The 21,642-nt window shown below is 37.0% G+C and overlaps 1 protein-coding gene across 5 annotated transcripts in view; it reads right to left on the minus strand.

Moving 5' to 3' along the window:
- Positions 1-87: 87 nt before the first annotated feature.
- The window catches only part of dipk1ab (divergent protein kinase domain 1Ab), a 45,410-nt gene continuing 23,855 nt past the window's right edge, over positions 88-21,642 (minus strand). For 3 of the 5 annotated variants that reach the window (XM_065240609.2, XM_073815143.1, XM_065240618.2), the window contains exons 3-6: positions 5,688-5,822; positions 5,427-5,534; positions 3,825-4,001; positions 88-3,634 (exon numbers count right to left, since the gene is read on the minus strand). In XM_065240609.2, the coding sequence (XP_065096681.1) occupies positions 2,822-3,634; positions 3,825-4,001; positions 5,427-5,534; positions 5,688-5,822 (1,233 nt within the window). In that variant the 3' untranslated portion in view covers positions 88-2,821. Of the gene's footprint in view, positions 3,635-3,824; positions 4,002-5,426; positions 5,535-5,687; positions 5,837-21,642 lie in introns of all 5 variants that reach the window. The other 2 variants (XM_065240629.2, XM_065240638.2) reach the window with 1 other exon arrangement.

Here is a 21,642-nt window from a genome sequence, read left to right on the forward strand (position 1 = left end):
TACCCTGCAGGCAGCTGCTTTTTTGTGTGTATTTTCTTAACACCTATAAAGAGACCATTGACACAGTTAGGAAACAGCGGCAAGGTATTTTATGAATTAACAACTCTGAATGAAACAAGATACAATACATTTGAAATGTACTTAAATTAGGCCCTAACTCATGTGTAAGGGTGCATTTCTATACAGCGTTAAAACAAAGATCGTCTGTGACATTTACTTAAAACAATGAATCTAAGGGTTAGCAGTAGGAAAATTAAAACATTTAAATGTGTCTTCCTGCTTATGAAACTGCAAAATATGAAAGTTTGTTGATAATTTGCTCTAGAGAAAATTAGCTGTGGGTATACCAATATTCTACTAACATATTTTTAAAAAACCAAGGTACTTCAACAAGAACCTGTATTTTGTGGAACACTGATCAAAATGAGAGAACCGTAGCCACAAAAGATTGCAACTATATTTTTTTTAAGGGTTACAGTTGTCAGAAATTTGTAAGAAATATAAAGGGCTTTGTCTTAAATGGCTTCAGCATATCTGCAACTGCAGAACATCACTAGTTTGTAGGCCTAAACTTTTTACAGTTTCTTCCACATTTTGGTAACTGCTATAAGAAATGATTACTTATAGCAGTGCCTTAAGGCTAAGAATAATTAACTGTTTTGCAGTGTGGTAGTGGAAATTGGGTCCCATTCACTAAGAATGCGTACGCACAAATTTGTTCGTAAAATGTGCGTACTGGCCGTTTTAACTTACAAATCATGATTCAACAAAAACTTTCATACTAAAATGTATTTTAAATGTATGCAAAAACATAAGAACAACTTAGACCACACGTGCGCAATAATCATGAACAAGAAAAAAGATATAAAAAATATAACACCGATAAATATTATAGGGTTCTTTTTCCTTGTTCATGATTATTGCACATGTGGTCTAAGTTGTTCTTACATTTTTGCATACATTTAAAGGGACATTCCACTTTTTTTTAAATATGCAAGTTTTAACAAATGTTTAACTCTAGGGGAGCTGGAAAATTAGCATATTTTCAAAAAAAGTGGAATGTCCCTTTAAAATGAATGTTAGTATGAAAGTTTTTGTTGAATCATGATTTGTAAGTTAAAACGTCCATTTTATGAACAAATTTGTGCGTACGCATGCTTAGTGAATGAGACCCATTGTCTTGCATGAAAATTGCAGGTTGATTGGGAGATTTGCAGGGAAGGAAATGCATGTTGCTAAAGAAAGTTTTGGCATTCACCCTGCCACGTAAATTTATAAAAGGTTGCTCTCCTGCTGCAAAAATCGTCCCCAAAACCATGACACCTCCTTTTTTAATTACTGTAACCCTCAAAGCTTTTGAGTTGTAATCTACTTTAAAGCTACGCTGGTTACTGTTCTCTAATTTTCATCACAGTGCTTTCCACAAACTAAAGTTTTTTGTTGTTGTTAAAGTGCCTTGGTTATATTGTTAAACACACTAGAATATTGATATACCTTTGGCTAATATTCTTTAGAATTTTGAGTGATGTAGAAGAATATTATTTTAGAAAAAGTTTATAAATTGTTCTCTTCCAGGTGATGTTTTTTTTAGTATAACTGTAAAGAAGCTGAAACTGATCCTTTGGAAATCCATATAATAAACAAATTTCATTTTTGGTTCACCTATCCCTTTTAAGAGTTTCATAGGCAGTTTTATTTAAAGGTCCCGTTCTTCCTGTGTTTTTGAAGCTTTGATTGTGTTTACAGTGCGCAATATAATGTGATGTCTGCCAATACCGATTACCTATAACAATAGGTAACATTAACTCAAATTAACATTCTTAACTTACATTAACTAAATTCTGAATATTAAAAAAGTATTTCTGAAGTTTTATGAATTAATAACTTAGTTAAAGCGTAACTAAACCCCTGGTCAGAGCCTGACTCCACCCACTGCAATATTTGAAAAATGCAAGAAAAGTGGGCAGATCCCAACGGAGATAGAGGGGACGAACTAAGTGTGTGGTGAGCTTGAACCTGCTTACGTCACGAGTCATTTCTTGGACCCAACATCCAATAGGAAAATTCAACTGCAGTAGCCACCGTTCAACCTGAAGAGGGCAGCACTCAGACGTTTTTACACCATATATTGTAGTATTGAAACACTTTATATCCAAATGTCAAAAAACTTACTAAAATCAATCAACAGCACTAATAAAGCATCATTCTTACAGATCCATTAACTAAAAAAAGTTGGTTTGGGGTTTAGTTACTCTTTAATTACTATTAACATTGAACATCAAGCTTCTTAACACTTCCTTTACACACAGCACAATTTGATGCGTTTCCCATCCTGTAATTGACAGGAATTGGCAAAATGTTTAAAAACTTTTAATAAGTCGATAGTTTGAAAAATAGGTTTAATCAGCTGATAACGATGTATCAGTGCATCTCTAACCTGATGTACTCAGTCTGAAAATGACTGTAAATCATGCAAATTATTTCTAAATCCTTTGATAGTTGAAAGGAGAAGGATTGAAATCAATCAGTCTGATTGTCTCAGTTTCCGTAACATTGATCCACAGGAAGAGCAGCAATTTGGCATTTTCTCTTGGCAGTGTAGGGACATGCTTTAGGAGAGCCTAAGCTGTTATGATTTGGGATGGAGTCAAGTCTGAGTAATCTGGAACAAGGGGCAATAAAGGTTATATTGGCATACTCTGCCACTTCAGCACAAAAATAGCCAGAAAAATTTTGGTTCGATGATTTGTGTGATATCAGTCGGTCATAATTTGCTGTGTATATCTGTATAGAAGAGTAATAATAACTTAGTTAAATATTATTAGGAGTCTTTAGTATGGGATATTTTCTTCCACAGGAGAGTTTTGAGGTTGTTGAGGATCAGAGAGTGCTCCATTTCCATCTGTTCAGTGGCACCCTTGAGACCAATGCAGGCATACAGCTGTTTCTCCAGTTCGTCTTTAATGTCTGATGGTGCACCATAAAGGACATAGTCCTTTAACGTGCTACAAACTTTAGCCAGATTCGGCTGAGTGACCTCTGTAGTGCAGCGGTTTTTCGTGAGATCACAGGAAGTCAGGCAGTCCCTCCCATACAAGCAGTCACTGTCCACGTCGCATCGCCTTTCACGCATCACTTCCTGAAAAGAAACTTCAGGCACAATTCGCCTTGCGTCTATCACCTTTATATCGTGGCGCTCTGTATAACCGAACCCTGCAGCGCTAACGTCGCACATGAGAAAACTTCCATATGTGCCATGGAAGACATCCTCAACAAGCTCAAACAAACCGATGGCTATCTTTGCCTTGCGTGGCCAGGATGGTGCAGCCCACTGATCTATGCTTCGCCGTAAACCGCCTGGGATCCACAGCTCAAACAACCACGGCAAGCTGATGCCGTAAAGTGGTACATAAGGCACCTTCTCTGTTACATACAAGTCCCCACAGAAGCCCAGCAGTTTGGGAGTGTGCCCGCGATCCTGTAACACGACGGACAGCAGGAATTCGTTCAGCTGTAGTAAAGCCCAAGCTGAATGGGCTTCAGACAAGGAGATCTGGCCATCGTTGTTGCTGTCAGCAACTCCAAGCACGAGGGTCACCAAATCTTGTAAGTTGGCTTGGTCTCCAACTTTGGCCTGGAACAGAAAAAGGCATCATTAAAATGAATTATAAAAATGCTTTATACTACAGAAATACTCATCACAGCATCCAGAAAGCTTTTTATAATAAAAATGTACTAGCCAAACAGCAACACATGCTCAAGCAATTTCATGAGTTTGAACTGTAATGTTTAAAGATACAATTGTTTTATAATGGATTTGAGACCTTAAGATGGCTAAACACCATCTCTTTAAACTTCTCCACCGATGTTCCTTTTGTCGGCCTGTTAAAGGAGGCAAATTCTTTCCGGGGCTCCAGTTCTACACCCAGATCGTAGTGTGGGACCTCCTCCATCTGGCACTTTATGATCCCCTCCATATCCCCCCAAATGCCAGAGTATACCTAAATAAAAACGGTTGACAGTTTAAGAGCAGTTTCACTTTATTTCATAAAGAAGATAAAAATATTAAATGGGACATTTCACAATACTTTTTAAAATATGTAAAATAAATCTTTGGTGTCTCCAGAGTACGTCTGTGAAGTTTTAGCTCAAAATCCCGTACAGATAATTTATTACAACATGTTAAAATTGCCACTTTGTAGGTGTGAGCAAAAATGTGCCATTTTGGGCGTGCCCTTTAAAAATGCGAATGAGCTGATCTCTGCACTAAATGGCTGTGTCGGGGTTGGTTAGTGCAGATTAGGGGTGGTATAATCCCCTTCTGACATCACAGGGGAGCCAAATTTCAAAGACCTATTTTTTCACATGCTTGCAGAGAATATATAGTTACTGTGTTGTTCTTTTTCACATTTTCTAGGTTGATAGAAGCACTGGGGACCCAATTATAGCACTTACATGGAAAAACCATGGGAAAAGTCAGATTTTCATGATATGTCCCCTTTAAGTTAATGTTAAAGTGGTAATTATATGTGTGATCCTTCCTGTAAAAACCTAGCTAAAGTCATTTTTGGTGCTTTACTGTTTTTTTAACATTAAAATCATATGTAAAGAATATTCTGTGAAAATATTACCTTGTTTTCTTTACTGTTTATTGAGTTATGCCATGAATTATTACATCATGAGACTTGAGCCTAAGGGCGCACTCACATTATCCAAACCAAACCAAACCATGCCCCAGCGCGATTGTCACCCCTCCCTTCTCCCCCAGGTGCACGCGCTCACACTGTACTTTTTATCGATCCGAGTCCAGGCGCGCTTTCGTCATTAAAATGCAATTGTTTTGAAAAAAGCAGGAAGTAAAGCTCTCTCTTAACACTGGAACCCACCGTAATGATAAGTCAGAGCGATCACACTAGTCAAAGAAACCAGGCTTTGGGGGTCAAACGCGCCCGAGCGCGGTTTGGTTTGGGTAGTGTGAGTGCGCCCTAAATTTCACAAACAGGGTCACATTTAGTTACACATTTGAAAATATTGGCCTAGATTTATTTGCTGTAATTCATTTGTGTTTGTTAGCAAATGCTTTGATATGTTGTTTGATCATGACCTTGTTCCATTAGTTTGTGTTGGTACCATATAAAAAATTATACAAAACACAGCAAGTATTTACTGAATGAGTTCTGTGAAACAAAACAAAACTGTGAGGGCACCATGTCCTCAAGTATTACTTCAACAGACAATTTTTAAGCAGGCAAATCAGATTCATTGACATGATGGATTTAATTAATTCCTACTGTTTTGACACTATGCATGCAGTTTTATATGTGCACACCAAAAAAGTTAGGTTGTTTCAAATAGCTATATAGGTTTTTTCAAGATCAGAGAGGAATTTAACAGTATGTGATATGGTATCAGGGACTGTATCTGACCTGATTGCTGGGTTTTGCAGAGAGACACTTTCCCAAGTACAGATTCTCTTTCTCACACAAGCTGTTGCAGGCAGAACCATCAATCACACCCTTCTGAAATTTATCACACTGAAAACATGAAGCAGATACACATATCAAAGTCTTATTCTCCATTATTCATTTATTCATTTTCAGTACTCAATCTCTTTTACATTGACTCTCCTCTAGATGGCTCCCTTCTCTAAATGATGTTTTAGGAAGTCATTGCAGCTGCAAACTTACGATGGAATTCTTGCACTCATGTCCACGGCACAGCTCTGTGTAAGATGAGTATTCCACGTACACCACCCAGCTTCCCACGAAAACAGCCAACCAGGAAAAAAACAGGTACTTCATATGGAGGTAAGAAAACCGGGCCTGTGCACAAAAGACTATGATGAAAAGTAGTGTTACTCTTATCTTAAACAAATAGAAATGTTGTTAGATCAAAAAAGGGACAAGCCCAACCTGTTGGGTTGTAATTTAATCTATGTTAAGTTTTTAACCCAAAATTGATAGGTTGTTTTAACCTATTGTTGGGTAAGTCAAATATTAACAATTTATTAGTTAATTTAATTCAATTGCTGGGTTCGTCCCCTTTTGACCCAACATTGGGTTGAAAATAACTCAGCATTTAGTGTAGATTGCAGTTATTCTGTTTTGACCTCACAGTCCTAAATAAATGAATAGATATAAATAATAAAAGAAGTTGTAAATGTAGGTTCGGAAAGGTGCCTAAATGTTCAGGCTTGTCAATCATTTTTGAGCTTATATAAGTAGGTCAGTCTCCACGCCTTCCCAGTGACAATTCTTTCGTCATCCCTTCTCCTCCCCAATCTCCTCCGAACAGTTCTACTACCGGGGGGATTTTTTATTTATACTATTATTTATTTATTATACTAATTCGACATGAATCACAGTTTAATAGGCCTAATACACCATCGATTGTCTTTTTAAACAAACAATTATTTGAAACTATAATGCAGCAAGTATTAGACTGTCTAGTTTCAGACTAAACTCTTAAAAAAGGATTCTTTGCAATAATGCCATTTTTGGGACTGTACCTCTGTGAACCTTTTTGTCAAAGGTCCTTGAAAGAACCATTTCTTTCTAACTTTTATTGAAGAACTACTGTTTCCACTAAACAATGGGTTCTGCAATAGAAATGTTTAGCAACTTTTTTCTTACGTAGTACAGATAAGATTTAAGCACTAGGCAATTTTTTGGAGACACGATTGCAGATGTACGCTGATTATGTAACAATACGATTTGCCGGAGGTTGTACTGCAATGATGGTGATAAGAACAGGATTGCTAAGAGTCAGATAAAAAAACATGGCTTAATAGAGTCGCCATTCTAGCAAAGATATAAGAAATATTTCACAGAGAGGGAACAAAGACAGGTTTATTCTATAATTAAGAGCCACAGATTCAAGCAGCACACAGCCATTTCATTTTTGCACAGGCCAGCATACCAAAAACCTTGGACTAACTGATACCTAGTGGTGTGGATGCATTGTACAAAATAAAAATGGCCTATTACACTCCAAAAAAATGACTGGGTTATTTTTGACCAATAATTGGTAATATATGGGTTAAAAATACCCCATGCTGGGTTAAAAATGACCCAATGTTGGGTTGTTGTTATGCAACCACGGTTTAAAATAACCCAGCAGTTTGGTTAAAACAACCCAGCATTGGGTCAATTTTAACCCAGCGGTGCGTTCTGTCCAATTTATTAGCATTATGGGTTAAAAGTAACCCAGCCATTTTTAGAGTGTATCAGATTATATTCTTTAAGCAAAAATGTTCAATAGTACTGAGCTGATTAAAAAATGTTGGGTTGTTTCAATCCATAGTTGGGTAAAATATGAACAAACCCATCCGTTGGGTTTAAATTACCAACCCTTGGTTCGGTCAGATATTTTCTATACTACGGGTTGTGTTTGGCCATATTTTACAGAAGCATTGGATAAATCAACACAAGCACTATACCAGGGCTGCGTCCGAAACCGCATACTGTATAGTAGGTACTGAATAAGATGAAGTACCTACTTACTTGGCATTAAAACAGTAGGCACTGTACAGTATGAATCCTGGTAGTATGAATGAGATTCGGACGTACTACATCCGCCATGTTGCTACATCACGTGACATACGTCGTCATCACGTCATGTCATTTCAGCGCGAAAACAGCCGCGTGCCTCTTCTTCTTCGTTGGATAACTCCTCGTCCGGGGCATCATGGGATAGTGAAGCGTCCATCGTATGCACACTGCAAAATCTAACCGGAAGTAGTAGGTCATCCGGGTTCTTTTCGCATACTGTTTTTCGAATACTATGTATTCGGACATACTACTCGCCTCGCCTACTGCTTTTCGCGTACTATATAGTATGTAGTAGGCGGTTTCGGACGCAGCACAGGGGTTCTCAAAGTCCGGACTCCGGTCCGGATCCGGACCCGACGGCAACTTGATCCGGACCCGCATCCACTTCATATTACAAGTGCATTAATTTCTATGTGATTGATTAAATGTGTGCATTTGCTATTTTACAAATGCATATTAAACTTGTAAACCATTCGTTTAGTTTTTTTCTTTTTAGATTTAAGAGTATTCCTGGTCATAAAATAAAACGAGTTATTTAAAAAATTCCTGTGTGACGCTGTAGCCATCACACCCAGATATTATGCACAGCTACTTCATGTACTACGGCGTTTGATCAGTCCTTACCAATCACTGTTGGTTTGAGTCGTTTAAAACATGCATTTAAAAAAGCAACACTCGTCAAACACAATCTTAAACATATTCTTTATTATCATGAAAATACCTGAAAAGGTTTGAAGAACAGTAATATAAATATATCCTTAAGCCATTTCCTGGAGCTCCGTGTGTCTAGTTCTTCGTCTGCAGCGCATATTAAGTTTCTGCCCGAGAGCGCCCCCTGGCTTTTGGATGTAGCGGCATTTCACCGTAATTCATTGAGAAGCATAGCAAGCATCATCAGCCAATTTATAGGTGCACCCCTAATTTTGGTCAGTCTCTGTCTACCAACCACACTTGTTTTGCCATGGTTTATGCATATGATGGAGAACATACTGTGCCATTTCTCTAATTAGGTTGCTCTGTATTTTGCACCTGATTACTTTTGGCATATTTCTTGTGTTTATTTTATTTTTTACTTTAAATGCAAAATACACTTATGTTTTTCCCAAACTATTTGTGTTGATTTGTTATATAAACAAATGATTTACATAAAGTTTTTCCGGACCTATGAAAATTATGGGAATTCAGATTTGGACCTTTGAATGTAAACTTTGAGAACCCCTGCACTATACCTACAATCCAATTAATGAAATGTTGGATGGGCAAAAATATATAAGTTAAACCAATTTTCTTGTTTGGGCTTAGTTGAGAAGACATTATTTTAAATCTACATAAATCTTTGTTTAAAACATTAAATGAATGGTTATTTTCAAATCCAGTCAACATTCAGAATGGCTAGTGTTGACTGAACTAATTAAAACAAATCTGGTAAATATGTGGACTAATGACAGCTATGTTTCCTGACAACAAAATGCTCCTAATATTACTGTTATTTGGTCACAAAATGTAATTGTAAGAGTTGTTCAGGCGTGAATGTATGTGCTTACAGTTTAAATATGCGGTCGGTTCATAAAGATAGCGTCTATTTAAAAATGTGCTCGGACAATTTCGGACGGAGATGAGCTCTAGAAGAGCTCCAGAAAATCACCGGCACTTAAGCGCTCACACCCCGCCCAGCGCAGCCTCGCCTCGGCAAGCCCATCAGAAATCGACTGCTGGCTCTGATATCTCTGTGGCGTTTAAACATGTGATTTAATTCATTTTAATTCCTTATACTTAATAATGTAAGGGTTATGGTTTAAATCATATTTCAGGATTGCACTTAATTAATATTGCTGTTGAGTGATGTTTCATATCTTTCACATTTATAACCGGACTGCATGCGAATTTGAACTTCAGAGCTGAAGGAGCGGGTGGAAAAATAGTCCCAATATCATAAACAATCTTAAATAACAATCTTAAATAAAACTTCTAAATATACCGTGTGTGTACACGTGTGTGTGTGCGTGCGCGGGCGCGCTCGCGACTCGCGCGTGTGTGTATGTATGTGCGTGCGTGTGTTTTGAATTTAAAATGTCTTAACTCGGAAGGATCTGTATCACAGGTCATTTCATCTGAGATTAATCCGCACGTAACAGCTGGAATCACTCACTGTTTTACACAAGGACACAAGTCATCAGCAGTTTCCTCAAGTTCACGTCAGGTAAGTGGGTGTAAATAAATGTTAATTTTAGACTATATTAATTGGCAAAGACGCAACGTTTTTGTAAAGATATATAAATAAAGGTGTGTTATGTTATGTGTCCGTTTATGTGGGTTTAGGGCTCGGTCTTAATTATAATTAAGACGTTATTTAGGGAATAAAGTCTTTTACCGTCAAGCTTTATTATATTAAACATGTATTAATTTATGTATTTATATTCCTCTGTTTACCAAACCAGAGCAGAGATGATGTGAGAGGCAGACCAGAGGGATACATGGCGAGAAGAAGTTCTCCTAAATGGCCCTGGAGATGTTCTGACTGACTTTGGAGTGGTTTTTGGACTGTTTTATGCCATCTATTTAGAGAAGACTTCATTCTGTATGTTCAGTCTGTATGATAAGTGAATAAAGCTTTTGTTTTAATGTGACTGAAGTTAATCATTTTGTTAACAACACCAGCATAAATTATTTGATAAATAATTTTAAAAAGTTTATTAAAAATTCCCAAAATAAATATTAATTGAAGTAACACATAAAACATTGAGTAAATACTTACATTTTAATTGACAGAGTCTTTGCTGTAAGTTTTTAAAGATTCAACTGCTTAAAACATTTTAGTTGAATGAACTATAAAGCTAATTGAGCTAACATACTTTTTTATATTTGAGTCAAATTTGGGCCAACTAAAAAACAATAATTCAGGTAACACTCTGGAGACAGAAATTGAGGGAACGTAAAATTTCTATGGAACTAGTTACTAAAAAATAATTCATTCGGCCAACAATTTTTTTTACAGTGTAAAAGTGACCTCTATACACTGCAAAAAATAACTTTCTTACTTAGTATATTGTCTTGTTTTCAGTAGAAATATCTTAAAATTCTTTGATAAAAATTCTCGATGAGCAAAAGGATCTAAGAAAATAATCTGCCAGGGGGGGTGAGATTTTTTCTTGAATTAAGTGTTTAAGAAAAAAAGTAAATTTATGATATTTTTGCTTGTTTTAAGCACACATTCACCTAAATTGTATTTTTTTTTCTAAAAACTAGACTTTTTTAGGTCCTTTTGCTCATGAAGAAGATACATTTTGATTTAAGAATTTTTTGATATTTCTACTGAAAACAAGACAAAAATACTAAGAAAGTAATTTTTTCCAGTTTCACACTTTTAAAAAACAAATTTTATTAATTTTAAAGACAAGAACATTCAGAATTCAGGAATGTTTTATTTATTTAACCAACAAGGTATATCCACAGATCTAAAATCTTATCTTTTATTTATGTGTGACCTTTAAAAGCACCGAGGGAAACTATCCTTCTGACAGTCAGACAAAGATGTGTGATCCACTATAAATAGCCGTTCCTGCTCAGCCATTGAGGGCACTTCATGAAATATATAATTTTAACCTAGATTTCGAAACAGAACAGTGTAATCCAAGGTAAGAATGCATGACACTCAATTTTGATGCAACACAGGAATATTTCAGAATCCATTATGCAGGTTTCTCTCAGAGTGCTGAATGTGTAGTCAGTTTTCTTTATCAGTTTGTTACAAATACAGAGCTTTACTTCAGTGTTGTCGGGGTGCATAGCAAACAATGCAAAAAAGTGCAAATAAAATAATTATTAAATACATGTTTGAAATATAGCCATAGTTTTAAAAAAAATGCAAACAGATTTCAGATGAGGAGCTGGAGTCAACCTGCACCGAAACTACGACCAATATTTGAGTGAGTAGTAAAACACAGCCAGCTAATTTCAGCTCCATCACAAGCCTCCGCAGCCTGACATTTCCTTATCTGAAAACTGGAGTTGACAGAACTTCTCCTCCAGCGTGAAGAGGAGAAAATGGGACTGTTCAGCTGAACTTGATAGCCTTTACTAGAGGACCGAGAGGGCGTACCGGTGTCTAATGTTTTGTGTTTTAGTGCGGCCTCAGTTGTTAGCAGAGTGCTTAGAGGAGTAAGGTTGTAGCTTCAAGCTGTTGTGTGTTTTTCTAGACTTTGCCACTTGAATGCAAAGTTTGCTCAGGCTTCTCACACACTTTCTCAAAAAACAAGACTAAAAAAAAAAACCTCTGGTGTTTTAGTTCTGTATCTCCACTAATGTATATTACATGTACTTACTTGTACCATAATGAAACCATAGTAATTAGTTTTCATGTAAATACCAAGCTATTTGAATAAGGTGCCATAAAGGCAATACTGTGGTTTAAAAAAAATTGACTATGGTAAAACCATAGCTGAAATATGATGTAAATAAAGTCAATAGTAAGAAAATAGTGTTTAAAGAAATGATGATATCTAAGCATGCCATTCACTAGGTTTAGGGACCTATACAGGGTAGTACCTAATTTAATTGCCATCCAAACAAGTTATCATCACCACAACATCATAATCTTGTGGTGATGATAACATATTTGGTTGTCTATTGAAAACAGTGCAAACGAAACCTCAGAGGAGCAGTTTGCTGAACTCTGCACTGCTCTGTGCAAACAGCTATACAGCCTGCAATATTTATAAGAAACGCTAAATTATTAACACAACTGTTGCAGCCATGCATCTCTGTATCAAAGTATCTAGTGTTTAACTATTATGTGAATGATAGCCTTGACCTGTACTACAAAATCATGAAGTACAAAGGTGTAGCCGGATGGTTGGATGCTAAAACAGTTTTTAGGTTCAGCAAAAAGTAGAAAGGGGGCAAACGCTTGTGTAAGTGGAGTCTAAAATGGTAAAATATCTGTGGAGTTTACAGGGTCAGATGTTAACCACATACTGTAGCTCGGCAAAGTGACAAAAAAGCGCCAAATACGTATATGTGAGTGAGTTTGTTTAACGTGTTAGCTGTTCTGTTCTACTTTAAGCGTTCCGAACAGAAACAGTATTTTAACGTTTCTGGTTTTCGGTTCAACCCTAAAATTGACGTTCCTGAACCGGTCAGAACAAAAACAAAAAATTGCATGCGAGACGAACCGTGGGTTGTGATCTGTACGGATCTCGGCTCAATTGCGATCCGTTACACCACTAATTAGTATTTTAAAAAAAAAAACATCTTGAGAAACTTGGTAGCCTACAATATTTACCTCTTATGATTGTGCATTAGAGACTTGGGCTTGAGTAGGCTACTTGCTGGTGGCAAGCTTCTCATTTCTCCGATGAGTCAACGACGAGCGAAAGTAAATTTCAGAGAGTATTGCACAGAAATCTTGTCAAAGAACGAAAAAAATAACGGTATTAACCAGTTACCATTATTTTAAATAAACGATTCTTTTCTGGAACATATATTTTTTGAAAGTTTCTGGTTTTCGTTTTCGTTCCGTGAACCGGTTTAAAGCCTTGTTTTAAGAACTGGTTTTAGGTATTTGACATAGTTTGGCATAAATTTTGACATAAATGAAAAGTAATAGAGGTTTAAATGTTATGCAATTTTTATATGACTATAAAAAGGAAAAATTTGATTAACTTAAAAAATTGCTTCAATTGGTAATGCCTAAAAATTTAACTTTATAAACTTACTCAGTTTGTCTTTTCAAATATAAACCTTTGTTTTATATTTTATATACTATATTTTATTTTAGATATTTTTGTTATTGTTTTAATATTTTATACATTATGGTTGTCGTGTTTTATTTTATTTTAGTAATTAGTAAGTGATTTGTTTCTCTGGTATAAAGCACATTGGTCAACCTGTGTTGTATACTTTTTACTGTGTAAAAAATGCCCCTTAATTTATAACATTCCATTATACTTTGCTAAAGAGTCTTTAGCACCATATCAATGTGAACCTGGTACTTTGTTGTTTAATCCAATGCTAACACTAATACAACTACAAAATCAGTTTAACTAATACATCAGCCAGTTTTGGCATTGTCTTTGTTTTTGCACAGTATTAGCAACCCAGTTCCAAATGTTAAAAAGTTCATTTTCGATTGTCTTATTTGGCATTCTTAAATAATATGTCAGTATTAATCTTTAGATATGGCTATTGCAGTCAACCATTATAAAACCCATACTTACAGCATCAGAATAATAATAGCTTCATATACGTTGGCATTTACCCTGCAATCTTTAAATGCTCTAGTATGAATGATCTCATACCATATTGTCAATTGTGCATTAGCAGGCAAATAACAGGCCTGATGGAGCCTCTTGTGTCTATTAATGATGATGTGATGCGCGTTTTGACAGTGATGGACTCTTCTCTCTCTGTCTATAGTACACAATGTGCTTATGGCTCTGTGTCAGTTCTCCAGTTTCCCCCATATACTTATGTTTTATCACAGCGAACATCCAAATAGCTTCTTTTAATCAGCCTCCTGTTTCATGGCACAGGACCGAGTAAGATTTAATCTGCGTTCTCTTTTGATAAGGTAAATCCAGTTATTTTCAGAGCCTAGAGACAAGATCCTATGCCGAGCTGATTTAAGCCAATAACCAAAATGCCAATAATGTAAAGTAGATTGATTTTAAGTCTCAACAGATTGGAATAAACCTAACCATCTGAACTGTGCACTTTCCATTTAGAATGAGCCTATTTGATTGTTTACTAGGACATTATAAACGTTTCGCTACAAATTTTATGCACCGTCTTATTGGTCTCATTTGTTAGTCTGTATCTAATCTAATCTGGTCTATCTCTCGCTCTCTGTGTCTCTCTCTTTTTCTCACTGTCTCCTTTAGTGGCTCCCCTAATGACAGGCCATCCTTCCCACTCTGCTATGGGCACTCAGTGAGATGTAATTCTGCCATTTCCATCAGAGAATCCATCTTACTCTCGGCTCTTTGATTCTCATGCCCTTCAGGGTTCATTTCCCCTCACCATCTTAAACTCACTGACTCACTAAACCTGGATGACAGGCGTTTGAGAGTTGTGGCAGGCCAGCGTCCTGCACAGCCTTTTTATTCCTCACAAGGCCCAGAGGAGCAGTCGCCATGGTAATGGGCTGGAAGAACGCTTGGTTTAGTAGACAGGCTTCTCCCTGAGCCCAGAGTCAAGGTTTGGGAGGTTCATTCATGACACTTAAATCAGTTTTTATTCTTTCACAGTAAAGTCCACCCTCAGCAATCCTTTCTGTGCTATTTGCCTGATGTCTATAGCCTTGATAGTTCAGGATGACAACCATAGACTGTAAAAAAAGATGGACGACGCCTGTACGCTCTCTTCCATTGGTGAAAAGTGAAGCCGCCAGTGTCCCGATATGGCGCTGACATCTTGGGTCTTGAGTCTGCGCAATAGCGATTTCGGGACCAGTCATGCGCAGTAGTGAGCAGGAAGGGACGCCCACAAAGTCAAAACCCCGCCCTCGCTCTCGTAGAATGGGCATATCACACGATATCACAGCTGTCAATCATGACGTGACACCACCGTTTTTATATCATTAAATAACTAACTAAACACAAACCTATTTTAAAAACAAACATTTGAATTTACATCAGCGTGATAAAAACTACAGTAAATGACAGAAACCAGCTTCGGAAAAAAGATAATTGAAGTGTAATTAATTTTTTTAGTTGGTCTCAAGTCCCATTGAATAACATGGGGAGGCGGGGTTTATGACCTATACTGGGACCAGTTACTGGGGGGCGATCGAGACGTTTTGGCTTCACTTTTCAGGGCTTGTGCGGCACGCTTGATAAAAGCATATAAGCAGAAATCGGGGTTGTTGTTTGGCTAATGTTCCTCATCTGAGGATTGTCCTATACCTAAAATTATCATAAAAAAGTGTATTATAAACAATATAAACATATACAAAAATGCAAACAGCGCAGTAAAATGCTTTTATGATTTGAAAGATAGCCTTCCCACCAGTGAGTCAAAAAAATATGATAACCAATACATTTTATAAGATTATAACGTGACAGTCATTACATTTAAAATTTAGTTCAAACTTCATTGGTGGCTTGATTATAAAGAACTTTACTTACAGGTCACGTTCTTCCTGATTCCATAAACCAATAAAATAAATCTAAAAATAATCTTTTTTGAAAGTAAAACACCAAAATTGGATAAAAATAGGCCGAATACTGGGGTTTTAGACGGGGTTCGGCCGAATCCTAGATTTTTTTTCCACTGAACCCTAGGCTTGCGCTACGCTGGTCGACATCACGCGGCCGTTGATTACACACATCGGGTGCTGATGTGGAGATAAGCTTTATCTTTCTGTGAGCCTTAGGGGCGGTTCACATTTCGCGGACGCACCTGGAAAAACAAGCTTGTTGCACCGCATCGCTTTCATTATGCATAGGCTTATGGTAATTGTCAAAATAGTTTTTCCCACTTGACATCCTGGCATAATGTTGCCTATCCTTTTTTTTACAGTTAAAGTTAAATAAAATGAAAAATACACTGCTGTGGAATTTGTTTACTTCATTAATGGATTTTACTGTGTTAATGGAAAAAGGATGCGCGTAATTTTTTAAATTCGGCCGAATACCGAATCCACTGTTTAAGATTCGGCCGGACCCAAAAAATCTGGATTCGGTGCATCCCTAGATAAAAATAAAGCAATACTCATTATTCTTTATTTTCACTTTTGAAATTGGTAACACCTAAACTACTGTATTTAAAAATTTTAGGCATTATCAATTGAGGAATTGATGATCCAACTTTTACTTTTTACAGTGTGTTTCTATGCAACAGAACAGACCAGGCTAAAATTAGGCTTCAGTGACATCTAAGGCACTTTAGATGCTCAAACAAAAATATTATTAATATTTTTTACCTGAAGAAACATGACTTCATATACAAAATCTTTCTTGATTATCACAGTTAATGCCAAAGACATGTTAAGAAATACATTTACAGTATTATTCTATTATTATTAATCTACTATTTACAATACAACTACCAAACTAAAGCAAACAATATAAATAACATTGCTTTTTTGGTGAAGAATCTGTTTAATGTATAAGAAATTTGCACAGTATGAACAAACACACATCTAACCCTTCAGCATTTTTTTTACCCAAAGTAAGATGGCAATTTGCAATTTATAAACCTGCCAATATTGATTTTCAGGACTACTGCAGAAAGTAGCAGTGAAAACAATATGAACTCATTGTCAACAAGCTTAAAAGTGTGGAGAAATGTCAAATTCATCAAATTCTATTTTAGATTGTTACAACTTTGACCTCATGAGGCCTCATTTATAAAGTGCCGCATAGGAACCATCCTACATTTGATCTTCCGATCATTTATCAAAAATGTGTACGTGTTATTCATAAAACGAACGTATGCACAGAAAACAAGTGTACCCCTTTTTTTCAGATGTGAAATTTATAAATCGCAAATGATCTTGAACTTGTGCGCAGCTGAGCAGTTTAGATCTCCGCCTTTAAATGCTGCCTAATTCATGTCATTGACATATAAAAAAGCACCTGCCAATGTTTAAATCCTTTTCATTTATTCAGTATACACAAAATACTAAAATTATTTATGATAAAATAAATTGATTTCTATTGAAAACAAGTTACCAAATTACCTTCATTGGGAAACATTTTTGCAACTTGGATTTTTACAGTGTGTTATAACAATATTTTCACCAAATTTTATCTCATTTGTATAAAAAAAATGCATAAAAGTGATACAAATGAATATTAAATACTTAAAAATACTGAACAAACCCAATATGCTGAGGTGTAATGATATTTAGGCTATTTGACACTCCTATGTTGGAAACCTTACTGTTAATGACTTTAAAATATAAATAGTCCCAAAATGTTCAAGCACAAATTGCACCATTTTCCTAAGAACGACCCATTTCTCTTGGATAAGACTCACAAGCCTCAGCTGCAGCTGCAAGCAATCGGTTTAATGTGTTTAGCGCAAAGCATATTTTTAATGTTCTTACGTGATCATTTTAGGATAGATGTAATAAATTATACATGCCTGCATCCTGTATAATGAGCTGAAAGCCTGATAACTAGTCACAAGGCAGTGTCCATGCAAAATGTTGACATTTTTTAAGATAAGAAGAACGGAGATGATCAAATCAGTTAGTCTGCAATAACATAATTAAAATATTAATCCGATCAAGCTTTTCCTCCAAGAATCCATAGCCTTATCTTTCCTATAAAAGACACACCTTACAGATAATGCCCTGCCCCTGACCAAGTGTAAACCGTACTGAAAACAAGTTCAACATTTGATTGCTTTAGACAAGACAACCTAAGCCTCGACACTCTGCTTTTGGTGTATCGTAAATCAAACAGAGCCTGCTTGACATCAATAGCTTTGCCACTCCGGTTGACGGGTCTCCCCCCAGTGACAGGAAATGTTTCCATGGCAGCACACTGAATTAACAGAGGATCACAGTGTCAGCAAGTCATCATCATTTAGTATATTATGTGCATACACAGCAAAATCACCAGGGTTAAATGTACACTGCTGGTATTTACATGAGTATCACCAGTCCTGGTGGTGGTACCCATACACCAGCAGTGTACATTAACACTAGTGATTTAGCTGTGTATCAGTCAGTGGATGCATGTCTGCGTTCAACAGCATTTGCATTCTCTACGAACGTATAAGACGATGTGATAGAGATAGAGTCCATCCCTGGAATTTCAATCACAACAATGTAAAAAAGAGAAAGGTTCACATGAGCCTTTGGGTCAGTCTTTTATAGATAAAGCAGAGAAGTGTAAATACTGTATGGATACTGTATGTAGACTTCATTATGGAGGAGATCCACATTACTGATAGGTCTGAGCCAAGGGTTCTTTATATCAATTTTCAATTAGCACTTTTAAAAGCACTATCTGCAACTCTTATTATACTGTAGGCTTTAAGTACATTCAGGCACTTAAAGGTAAACTGTACTCTCTAAAAATATCCCCCATTACGTTGTTGTTGTGTTAGCTGGGCATACACTCTTAAAAATAAAGGTGCTTAAATAGTGCTTCACAGTGATGCAATAAAATATTATTTTTTTTTTTTTTGTTCCTCAAACAGGTTCTTTAGAGAAGCTTTTTTATACATTTTAATAATCTTAAGAACCTTTTTTACCTTAAAGAACCTTTTCTGAAACATAAAGGTGCTTCAGATGTTATTAAAGGTGCTTCAAAAAACCATTTAGACAATAAATGTTATTCTACGCCATCATGAAGCACCATTATTTTATAATAGTGTAGCACAATACAGTTTTAATACTAGGCCTGTGTTTTTATTCAAATACTCCCAACGCACATTTACTCTGTTCAAACAAATTAGTACTCACTTGGCGCATTGAGACATGCTGTAACGGCCACTGCCAAAATGCATCGTTTCTCAGATCGATCCTTGTATAACAAACATATCCCTGATCCATTACAAGAGCAAGATACCACAAACAAAACAAACCCACATCTGACCTTTTCCGTCAATACTCTAAGACATTAATTTCAACTCAGCTAATGTGGCATGTTCATCCTCGGGACAACATCGGTCATCACCAAAGAGAGAGCCGAACAGAAGTGGGTAATGAGAGGTTATTGATTGAGGCTTTGTGTTGGCTTTTCATTAGTGGTCGAGTGAGTGAGGATCGGTGGCGGTGGTAAAGGTGGGCAGGAACATTGGTATCCCAATATCCTCAAAGGATTTTATTTAATGTTTTAATCAGAATGGTTCTGAAGACATAAAAGCAAAAAAAGCGAGTGTTAAGTCATGCAGTCACTTTTGTGTATCGAAAGGAGGATGATGGAATTCCAAAAATTATATACTTAATAATTAATATAATAATATTTAAAACAACAAACAGGGAGGGAGGGGCTCATAAATGCACAGAAGTGCGCATTTTACTTTCACTTTTGAATTAGATGCAACTGTTGTTTAAATGCAGCGGTTGTGTACGCTGCGTTAAATTGCATATGAATTTGCGTGCAAATGCGAGTGCAACAGCTGGTTTAAGTGCTTGAGTCAATGTGCGCAGGTACTTCTGACAGAAACCCGCCAGTCCCAAGCAGAGCAACCGGCTATTCCTCCATAAAAGGCTGCTTGAATGATGGGTTTATTATTATTCTTAATGAAAAACACAACAACAAAACAATCTCGCCTATATTAAACATCATATATGTATATTATAACAAAACCGAGTAAGCATGCAGCTTCTGCCATCATCTGCTTGCCGCAGTCTGACAGGAAATCTGACACCCGCAGCCGCTGCTCTGTGACACGCGTTCAGCTCCGCTGGATTCAGACAGCAGACACATTCAGTTGTAAGTGTTTGCTCTCTCTAACGAAACTAAATTATTTAATTACAAGCAAATATCAAAACGACGGTGAAAGACGGTGTCGCGGTGGGCAAGTGATCTAACCGGTGAGAGGCTGAAGCACCAGTAATCACCGTTTCACCGACTATCGCAACAAGCCTAGCGAGTGGTATGTTCGAATTCATAGTATTCCAAAAACAGTAGGCAAAAAGTACCCGGATGACCTACTACTTCTCGCAGATCCCAAAGTGTTCATTTGATAGACCCCTTTACTATCCTGTGAGCCCCCTGGGAGAGAAATTATCCAACGAAAAAGCAGAAGATGCGTTGTTTTGATTAAAAAATATCCAAAAACGGTAATGCGGTTCTATTCAAATGCAAATGTATACTTTAACCAGCTGTCCCTTGTAATTAAATTGCTCTAGTATAACGTAATTTCAGTTAACGACTAATTTCTTGTTTTGACGACGTATGTCACATGATGTATAAACAAGGCAGATGTAGTGAGTTACAATTCCCTGGTGAGTCCTGTGAACTCAATGCTTTGAAACGGATCATAGTGAGCCCAGAGAAACCTGCAGTAACTGAGGACACAGACCGATGGCATAAACAGGGTGCGAGACCCAAAGGTGCTCAAGACATTAGACTGTCACAAATTGCTGCATTAGCATCACCTACCCCAGATATGGGTACTACTCGAGTAGCCAAATTGGTATTCTACCACCACCTGTGGAGCTTGAAAATATTTGAAACACTAATAAGTGTAGGTGAAGAATCCCCAACTGTAAATGGACACCGATCACATCAGCCTGTACCTAACAGAGCTAACAGACGCTCAATATCATGCAGGGAGCAGCAGTCCGCTCAGACAGAAGTCGAGCCATGCACGCTGATAGTGGGTGACTCTATTATCAGAAACATTGGAAGCAAGGCTACTGTTTTTCTCAGGCAATGGTTTCTGATGTTAACAAGAAACTTATATTCGGAAAGAGCCGTCTGAGCTCCATAAAATTAACTTTTTGAAAAACTTGGAAGCTTGAAAGTTCCGTCATTCATCATTGGACCTCTCCCAGCCCAAGGAACAATGTTTTCTCGGCTACTAAGTTTAAATACATGGCAACTCTTTAACACAGATGGTCTCCACCCAAACAAACTAGGTTATAAGTTGTTTAAAGACAATATCTTTTTCTTTCTTTATCATTTATCATCGCCAGTCCACTCATGCACAGCCTAAATGACCACAGGATTTCACATCAGCACCCTGGATGAACATTCAGATGACAAGGATAAAACTCTGCAGCCACAACAACTACTGTTCACGGACACAACTCAGGCTTAGTCCTGCTAACAGACCTCCCCACAGCTGGATTGTGAATCAACACCCAAAGACGTTTCTGTGGATAACAATCAGGAAAGGCAAGAAAACTCTTCAGCCTCCAGAAACACCAGAATCACAGCTGATGTTATCACACTTTCTCTCACTCTCTGCAACATCACCCATTTAGTTCTTTTCAGAAAAAATGGAGGAACTGATATTTGCTGGAACAAAGCTCTCTCATTCTATTGCTGCAAGTCCCCAAATATCAACCAAGAAACAACAGGCTCCACAACTACCAAAGCCTTTGTGCTCAGCTTGCCTTCCCCCTTCATCTGAGAGAGCACTCCGACCTTTGCCTCAATGTCAGGGATCACACCAGCCCTCATCT

This window comes from Paramisgurnus dabryanus, chromosome 7, assembly GCF_030506205.2.
Source record: "Paramisgurnus dabryanus chromosome 7, PD_genome_1.1, whole genome shotgun sequence".
Taxonomy (NCBI): Eukaryota; Metazoa; Chordata; class Actinopteri; order Cypriniformes; family Cobitidae; genus Paramisgurnus; species Paramisgurnus dabryanus.